Source organism: Manacus vitellinus, unplaced genomic scaffold (genome assembly GCF_001715985.3).
Source record: "Manacus vitellinus isolate BGI_N305 unplaced genomic scaffold, ASM171598v3 scaffold_7_pilon, whole genome shotgun sequence".
NCBI lineage: Eukaryota > Metazoa > Chordata > Aves > Passeriformes > Pipridae > Manacus > Manacus vitellinus.
Window position 1 is genome coordinate 10,110,285 of NW_021940813.1, and position 9,337 is coordinate 10,119,621.

Here is a 9,337-nt window from a genome sequence, read left to right on the forward strand (position 1 = left end):
CTCTTTCAAGAGCTCATGTATTTTTTTATTAGTCTTCTTATTCTTGAGGCAACAATTGACAGCCACACGTCACACCTGGGCAGAACTGGCACACTGCTGATTACACCTCAGCTAAAAACAGAAACAAAACAGAAGATAAGGATAGTTTCATGCTAAATGCCCTGCACAGCTTGCTGTTGGCCCCAGGCAATGATACCTTATTCTTTAGTTCAGGATTACCCGTAGTTGAAGCAGTCACTGCCCTCTACTCTCTAGGATGAGGAAATATCTTCCAAGTGATATGTGATTTATGCAGTGACCAAAAGGTTTAAAACTTTGTTTTATTTAAACCAGTTAATGTTATAAGGCAGATAAGTCTCTCCCCTTCCTTTGAAGCAAAAGCAGTGCTGGCCAAAAGAAACTTTTTATTGCATGGTTACCACAGAGCAAGAGGGGAGCAGTGCAAATCTTGCATGCACCCACTTTCACCATCAATTTAAGAGAAGGGCCAACACAGTACTGCAAAATTAACTTGTTTCAAAGGCAACTAAAAAATTGCTGAGCAGCATTGTTTTCACCTACTGCTGTGCAAAGGCTTAAATTCACAGTATCTGTTTTCTGTTAAGTGCTTAACACAGCATTTAATTTCAGGCAGCTCAGCACCACTGACTACCTGGCACCGACGCACAGGCAGAAAGGCTGAACCTTATCTGAAATCATGTACAGAAACCCAGGTGACCAGAATTATTCAAGTTTGGTGTTTTAAAGTCACACAATGGAGGTTTTTTTGTGGTTTGTAGAAATACTTTCTCCTACATGTGACCAGTCAAAACCTTTTTTTGTTACTTAGGCTTTAAAACCACACCTGGATGCATCTTCCCCTTAAAGGTTATGCCCTTCCAAGCAAGGTGATCTGCAGGTAACTGGAAGGCTCAAGCTCCAGATTTTCTGGAGCTGCTTTCCAGAAAGGAGCCTGATTTAGGGACCCCAGCTGTACCTTAAAATTTAGTTCACAAGATAGGATGCTCTGCACGACACAGAAGGTAAAGGTTGATCTCAAACCCCTCCAAACACTCAGGTGCTCAAAACTCACCACTGGGTCCCATGGCTACACAAGTGCACCTTTTACCCCACTGAGACCACGGTAAATTGTTTCACTCATTGTGAAAATGTTTAGGTGAATCAGCAAGTCTTTTATTAATTTGCATGTTATTTAACTGAAAACTGTTTGTGAGAATTAAAGTCAAAACTACTGCTGTGAAGTGAAAACACTATTTATTTTTATAAAAGGCAATAATTAAAACAAACCCTACCAGTGTGTACATTGTACACATTTGAATGACACTTACAAGAATGAAGTTTCCATATACAAGGATTACAAGCCCACACTGGTAAAGGATGCACACAAGCACATGCTGAACTTCACAGATGCCAACTCCAGATCACAGTACCAATTACTCTATGACCACACCTGCATAGTGTTCTCATTATTAGGATCCACACTACTTTATTCCACTACAACATGTACATAACACAGAAAGCAAGGAGTTTATTCAGAGAGCATATATATTCGCAGAAAGAATTCATTTGCTGGAATAATCTCTCACTCTTCTGTTGCCATCTTCAAGAGATACTCTTTGTCAATCTTGAAGAGCCTCCACCCCTCCTCAGTGGACAGATCCGAGGCGCCCCTCCTCTTGTAGAACCTGATGGACGGTTCGTTCCACTCGGCCACGAGGAAGTGCATGCTGCTGCAGCGGCACTTCACAGCCACCTGCAAGGCAGGACACACCACAGGCTCACACAGCAGCCCGGGTCATGAGCACAGCAAGAACCAGTGAGATTACTCAGCAACTCTGCATCACCAGTCAGCGAGTTCATTCTGTCGGTCACTTCTCATTTTTACCAGACTCTAGACAATGCTTTAAGCTGTCTAGTGTCCTGTGACCTCCTTGAAGTCAGCGTAGTGCTGAAGGGAAAGCTCCACACAGTTAACAGAAAAGCAAGAACACTGCTTTGTGCTCAGTTCTGCTTGTTTAGGCTTATCACTAAGACATACCTGACTCAAGTTCTTCAGAATTTCTGACCCGATACCAAGTCCTAAAGAAACAAAAAGAAACAAGAAACTTAAGTTTCAAATTTAAAAAAGTCCTATAAGCAACTAATCTCATTCTGTAATATATACCTCTATACTCAGCCATCACATAAAAATCTTCAAGATACAGCAGTTTTCCAATCCATGGATCGTAAGTGAAGTAATACATGGCAAAGCCCACAACACATGTTTCTGAAACAAAGGATGTAACTTCAGCTCGTCTGAATTTAGAAGGCAAAAATATTAAGTCTTACATGCATGTTTAAATATATGTATTCTCTGTAACATGCAGACATTCGATATTAGGTTAGAATTAAAAACGAAGTTTACAAGTAAGCACACAACTGAAAATATGATTTCTGACAAACTTGTATCAGCCTAACAGAACAAAGTCTGCCCTAGCCATACCTTGAAATCCTCAAAAGCACTATCACAGTAAGTGCTAACACAGGGCTTTTTTCTACAAAGTAAAGCACACCCTACTGATTTATCAGTATTTCCACTCATGAATACAAGTAAGAACTTTACACAGGAGCTCACAATCTAGATGACTGCCCCAGCTCTGCTTCCTTAGCAACCAGAACAGTCTGTCAAACTCTGAAGAACACTGATCTTTCTGTGTACATTTGTCAGTAACTACACTGTGTGAGAAGGCCTAATCCCAGGCCACCTTTACAGCAGCATTTCAAGCACTTCAACTTAAGCTTCCATGAGAGCATCATGCTGCTTTATTTACCTTCAGTACCATAAAGTCAAGGTAAGTAAAGCTGCAGCTTCAATTTTAATTCTGTGGCTCAACAAAGAAGAGAAACAACTCTTCCAACAACAGCCCACTCGAACATAAACCCTGAGTATTTTAACTATTTCTGCACATACTGTAAGAGAAGCGTGCAAACAGGTTTCTGATCTACTGTGTCTTTGGTAAAGGTTTGGGAACAGCACTTGTCCCTGTAGACCTTACCTCATATTATGATCATCTACTTTATTGTGTAACGGATCTTTTAGTTACCTCCCCGCCCATCCATGTACACGGAAGGGCCATGTACATGGCGAAGCTAGAGACTGTAACCTGAAGATTGGGGACAAATTAAAGAAAAAAATGTGATTCAACAGAATTACATAAAGGTAAGTCAGGGTCAAACAAGAAAAAACAAGAAAAACTGGAGTCAAGTACATTATGTTATACCTGATCTTCCCATGCTTCCAGGATTAGCAACCACTTCAGCAGAGCATCACTATACATTACTGCATTTACCACTTAACCTACTCCTCCTACCCCAGTTCGCTGGTGAAACCTTATGTACAATCGATAACATTAAGCACATGATGCCTCTGTATTTTTAGTATCCAAAAATAAGCATCGGGAAGCCTCACCTTCAGACGACCACTGGTCTTTCGGCACTTCTGCAACCAGACAGTGGTAGAAAGGGTGCTCGCCAAAACCATCCTCAAGCAGTTCTGGAAGATCAGAACACACAAGCAGCTGAGCCACAGACACCGTCACTCGGCAGCCCACCCGGCGAGCTGACGCCGCCTCGTACCTTTCTCAGTTAGCACCACTTGGTCCTCCATGTCCTCGTACTTGGCTAGTTCCTGGAAGAGAAGGAGCCGTGAGCGGCCTCTCCCCGCCCCCCGCCCTTGCGCAACACCTTGTTTTGCTCAGGCCTCGTCAGCGCTGACCCCCCCGCACCGCCGGGACTGAGGGACCCCCCGGTCCGCGCCCCGCCCGCACCTTGATCAGTCGCAGCAGCTCAGGGCAGTCCTCGGGACGCGCGGCGCGGATGCTGAACGATGCCATTTTCGACGGCGCTTCCCCCTGCGGCCCCCTCGGCTGACGAGTCCCCGGTGTGTGAACAGGAGGAGCAGCTGTTTCTTCATTCGTGTCCCGGGCGCGGCGGCCACCTGCGGTCAGTCAGGCTGCGAGGCATGTCCGGCGGCGTTCGTCCTGCGGCCCCTTCGCACTCCCTGCTTCCCCGGCTTCGGAGTGGCAGCCGCTGGCCCCGGCCGCCGCATTATAGGACGCCGCGGCCCCCGCCTCTCCCGCCGTGTGCGGGACATGCGGCGCGCTCTTCTGCTCTCGCCCACAGCCAATGGGCGCGCCCCGCACCGGACCCTGCCCGCCCCGGCCGGGCAACAGCCGCGGCGTCTTCGTGACTCGCCACCCCCTCCCGGCCGGGCCCCCCTTGGCGGAGCCCGCGGGGCGAGAACCCCCCGTTCTCCCCGGACGGGACCGGGCCCTCAGCGGCACCCCGGGACCCCCGGGACCTTCGGGACCTTCGGCACCTTCGGCCCCGCCTCTCCCGGCACCAGCTGCCACGGACAGCCCGAAAAGCGAGCCCGGCGCTGCCCCTGTCTCGGGGCTCTCCCTGGAGGGGCACCTTGTAAAAGGGCCGCGGCGCCGCCCTGGCCCGAGGCGGTGATGGCGCGCTCTGTGCACCGCTGACGAGAGAGAGGGGGAAAAAGGCCTCGATATTTGCTTGGAATACGGAGTAAGGATCCATATCCAAGCCTGCTGCGCGGGAGAGGGTGTCTAGCGCCAAGGTGCGCTCCCCCGGGCGGGAGCGTCCTGATGGAAAAGAGTTCAAAACACCGAAGTTTACCCTTGGGATCGGGACGTTTTCCAGTCTGGCACAGGCACCGTGACGCCCCTGACCGGAGGGAAGGGTCAGCGCTGGGAGAAGTACAAAGGACAGGAGTGGTTTCAAAACGGGGGAACTGCCAATAGTCTGCCCTAAGGGAGGTTGAGACTCCATCCCAATGGAGGTATGGATGTCCCTGAGGATAGCGGTGGGTAAGATGAGGAAATTCCATCTGGATAGACTCCCCAAAATGACTTTGGAGTATGAAAGGATGGAGGAATTATTCCCAGCCCTGCTCTCCCTCTGGACATGACCTACAGATGTTGACCTGTGCCGAGGAATGAGCTGGATCATGATTTAGGTGACCGTGTGGTCTATGGACCCAGCTGGGCCACCCAGAGGAGAAGTGCAATTCCTCGGCATACATGTGGTTTTCTTTTCACCCTCTTCTATTGCTGTGCAACTATCACGTCCATCCTTAGATACTGTAAATGAGCTCTTGATCTTAGATTTAGGTTAGCCTGACTTAGTGGTTTGGGATATGGGAAGGCACTGTCATGCTGCTGACTCTCACAACACTCACACCCTATTTTTCAGTGTATCCAACACCCAACAAGATTCTCCTTTGTTTAGATAGAGGGGCAGCACGAAACATGAAACTACAAGAGAATTGCATAAAGAAGTGTGTATTCTGGTGGCTCATGTTAGCCAAGAAAACCCTTTGGCACACAGTGGAAAGTACCTGGAGCCCTGGAAGAATAATTTAGGATTTATGCAAACACCCTAACTGGCTCTGTTTATCCTCTATTGGTGCAAAAAGGGAGATGCCCAAAGAACAGAAGCATTTCCAAGTCACAAAGCAACAGCCAATGGCTAGTAGTAGAAGAGCTAAGATTTATTTCATGGGTTGTGGATCTCTCAGGACGGGGCTTTTGGTAGGGGGACTAAATCTGAATAAACTAGCAAAGAATGGACTGAACCTAACTACATACATCTAATGAATATACTGTGGTCAAAAATGGGCAATACTGTCTCTGTGAAAGACAGCAGTGTTTGTGTTGTCTCAACTCACTTTGTTTTGCACTTCACAATGAGGAAGTCACGCTATCAGGAAACCTACTGTTGTATAAGAACAGAAAGTGCCTGGCTTCTTTCTTCTCAAGTCAGAAAAGTCACATGATTTTTGAAGCTGAAGTTTCAGCAAAAAAAAAAAACCAAACATTTTCCACCTTGACTGTTTTTGAAAGTCCTGCTTTAACTTGCTCAGAAATATGCTGATACCGTGTTACCCCAGTTAATACAGTTCATTGGATTTAGCTTTCAAAGTCACAAGGCAAAAGGAAAAAATAATAAAAAAACTCTTAAAATATAAAAAATAATTTCCTAAACAATAGGAAATTCAGAGAATTAAAAAAGAAAGAAACAAAGAAAGAAAAGGAAAGAAAGAAAAAGAAAGAAAAATATCTAATTATGATATCGATGGTACAATTATTTAGTTACATATTACTAGAGGTATTTTTCCAGAATAAGTAAGATTAATAAGAATGGTAAGACTATTTTAAAAAGAGGTTCTAAAGAAACTCAATTTTCTGAATTAATCAGATTGACGGGGCTTGTATTTTACAGCTTCTTCCTTTTGTCTCAGGTCTGTTTGTCTTTGAGCAGGTTTTGTGTCATCTTGACATAGTTACAGCCAGTGATGAAATCTCTAATGACCTGCACAGGGCTCAGATTTTATCCTTGAGTGGTCACAACCTGTTCGTCCGCCCTTCTCTCCAAGGGAATGAGTAGTGGCAAGTCTCCTGAAAAGGACCAAGGTTTTCTCAAATTATGCAAGTATGTATGCTGGCAGGTGGTTAGAAAATGTGTTTAAGGTAAACCAGTGTTAAAATAACCTGTTATAATGAAATATGCACTGAAGTCTGGATTAGTTCACTTTTCTGTATCAGCCAGCAGCTTCTTCCATGCAGAACCTGCCAGCTGTGAATCCATCAGCATTTGCACCAGGAGGGTTGGACTTTGAGAGGTAGAATGGTTAGAATTATGTGAAATGAGCATGTATATAATTCCCATTATTCTCGCTGCATCTTCTCCCTAAATGTTACTTGTAAGAGGAGAAACAGAACATTTTGTGCAACATATCAAGCAGCACTTTATTTTTCAGCATGCAACAGGAACTGCTGCTAATAAAAGCACACAGTGTTATGCGGTGACTGAGACGTGTTTTCCCCACATCCTCTCCAGAGATGGAGGTCATGTCTAGTCTGAAGCTACCTGAAATAGCCAAGCCAGTTCCTCCAGATCCTTCCACTGATGAACAATTTTTTCAGAGTTATGGGACCTCATCCATACTTACACCAAAAGCATATTTTTATTTCTATATAATTTTCTAATGTCCTCTTTTCTCAGAGGCTGGACAGAAAGGCTCAAAGTGGGCACCAGTTTTCTTTCTTTACTGTCACTAATCAAACTCCCTTTACTTCTCATATTTTAATTTCTGATTTCCTCCTTCGCTAGGAAGATTCCTTGAATTCCTGTATGAACGCCTCTCTCATGCCTCAAAGGTTCTCTGTTTGTAAGAAATAAGAGGGGAAGGAGAAAAACTCCTTATTCCACATTAGAATGCAGTGAGTTAATAATTTTTGATTGCACGATTAAATATTTTCAAGTATTTCAATCCAAATTGTATCTCCTGTCAAATCTCTGGAGCAAAATACAGAAAAGGCAATTAATATTCTGTATTGACCTGTAATTTTTCCAGATTAGTCTTTGGATGACATTCAGGATTCTCTTAGCATTTTCAACTAAATATTTTCTTCCTCATACTTTTACCTTGCATTGATATTTATGAGTTCGTAGTTGCTTCCAGATATTTTTAAAAGTAACTTTAAATTACAGTTTGTCAACACCAGGCTGTACATAGAAAAAATATTAATCTCTGTCAGAATAGTAGAGAATACTAAATAAATACTGCAGGAGCATTGCTCAGAATTCAGGGCAAATGCAAAATTAACAATTTCACATAATAAAGCTACATGAATTTCCATAAGCTGGAAATAAAAGGACCATAATTCTCCATTATTATCTTTGAAGACATATTTTAGGTCATTAGAACTCTATTCCCATAAGCTAGTACATCTCATCTGTCATTTGTAATTATGCCCTGTAATGATTTTGGGATTTAGACATAACTAATTATCTGCCTGCATCCACAAATCATCTATCTCATGTGCAAATAATTTGGGGTATAAAAGTTATAGAAATAAATGTTGGGAAAAAATCAAGCCAGGCCTCAGTTTTGTAACTTTATGTTTTGTAGACAGTTGAAGTCCCTTTGGCTCTGATCTTGAGTATGCTTAAATCAGGGGTAAGGTTCTCAGGCTCCTAAAAGAAACCTACAGAATATAAAGTTTTCCTTAATACTAAGGGGGGTTCTCACAATGAGCAGGTGGTTTTCTTATGTGTCACAACCAGGGTTTTGTCTTTGGCACAGTCTTCTGCACTGCCCAGAAGTGATTCTTTAGTGGCATCTTGATTTTTGGACCTTCAGCATGCATCCATAACAGGTTTCCACATTTTTTCCCACGACAGACGAATGAAAAGTTTTGCAATAGCACTATCAACTTTTTCATAGAATCACAGAATGGCTTGGGTTGGAAGGGACCTTAAAGATCATCCAGTTTCAACCCCCTGCCATGGGTAGGGACACCTTTCACTAGACCAGGTTTCTCCAAGCCCCATCCAACCTGGCACTGAACACTTTCTCTGCAGACCCACAGAGCTGGTCTATGCATGGTCGTGTTGCAAGAGATGTGTGGCTGGCTGGGCTGGCAAATACAAGGGCTGTAGCTGGGGACTGGACTTGTAAGACGCTTGGGGTGTGGGCTGTCTGAGAGGAGCCTTTCCCCTATCCTGCCATGCCTGCAACTCTCCTACTTGCTGCCTTCTCCAGGGGTGAGGTTCACCCACCAGGCCCCTCTCCTGTGTGTCTGGTTGTGCAGTCATGACACAGGAGGGAACTGCTGGCACCACGTCCACCACAGAAAACCTGTGCCAGTAGCAAGGGTCCTCAGTGTCCAAGGCACATCAGTCACTTGGTCTTTCAAAACACTAATCAATTCAAAACTGCAATCAACCACAAGTCTCATATAAAAAAGATACCAACTCTATTTTTTCAATTAGTTTTGTTTGTTTAGAAGCAATTTATCAAAAAGAAGGTGACAGTGAAAAGAGTGGTCAGGTGGTACACTCGCAAGTAATGAATAATTCGGTTAATGTACTTTCACTGTTTGCTAGAACATGTTTTCTTGTGCCCTCATACAGCCTTGCTGGTGTCTTTGATAAGTCTTTGGCAAGGTGTGCTTAGCAACTTCATCGCTAACTCCTAACACCCGTATAGATCCAAGTACCCGGGAGGTGCGGACACGGTTTCGGCAAGTGCTCCCAGGTCTGCTCCTCATGGTCTCTGTGCAGAGCCGAGGCTGACCCTCTGCCCGCGCACCCTGGCGTAGGCCCGGTGCCCGCTCTGCTCCAGGGTTCTTCAGCTCCCAGGAAAAAAAAACAATTCTGACGAATTAAATTTGTTGATTATTCACCTGTGCCAAGCGCTCAGCTCATTTAACGCAGCTGCGTTTTCCTAAATCGTCTTCTGCCCCGGAAATTCCGAAGCTCTCGATTACCTCCC

The 9,337-nt window shown here is 44.7% G+C and overlaps 1 protein-coding gene across 2 annotated transcripts; it reads right to left on the reverse strand.

Annotated features, from left to right (window-relative positions):
- Positions 1–1,156: 1,156 nt before the first annotated feature.
- Positions 1,157–4,083, reverse strand: SAT1 (spermidine/spermine N1-acetyltransferase 1). Of its 2 annotated transcripts, XR_001922142.2 has the most exons (7): positions 3,807–4,058; positions 3,616–3,667; positions 3,449–3,532; positions 3,036–3,143; positions 2,165–2,266; positions 2,039–2,079; positions 1,238–1,753 (listed from the first exon to the last, which is right to left on the reverse strand). XR_001922142.2 is itself a non-coding variant. In XM_018084198.2 (6 exons), the coding sequence occupies exons 1-6, from the start codon at positions 3,870–3,872 to the stop codon at positions 1,583–1,585; spliced, it is 516 nt and encodes a 171-aa protein (XP_017939687.1). In that variant the 5' UTR covers positions 3,873–4,083; the 3' UTR covers positions 1,157–1,582. The 2 variants fall into 2 exon arrangements, 1 of the variants encoding a protein (XP_017939687.1); XM_018084198.2 differs by lacking the exon at positions 3,036–3,143 and having other exon boundaries at positions 1,157–1,753; positions 3,807–4,083.
- Between the last annotated feature and the right edge of the window lie 5,254 nt (positions 4,084–9,337).

Bases quoted from the DNA above. Each gene is read 5' to 3' on its own strand.
- SAT1 (XM_018084198.2), bottom strand. From the start codon at position 3,872: ATGGCATCGTTCAGCATCCGCGCCGCGCGTCCCGAGGACTGCCCTGAG. The intron at 2,080-2,164 runs GTATATATTACA...TTGTTTCTTTAG, and splicing joins TGTGATGGCTGAGTATAGAG to GACTTGGTATCGGGTCAGAA. The intron at 1,754-2,038 runs GTATGTCTTAGT...CCTGCCTTGCAG, and splicing joins TTCTGAAGAACTTGAGTCAG to GTGGCTGTGAAGTGCCGCTG.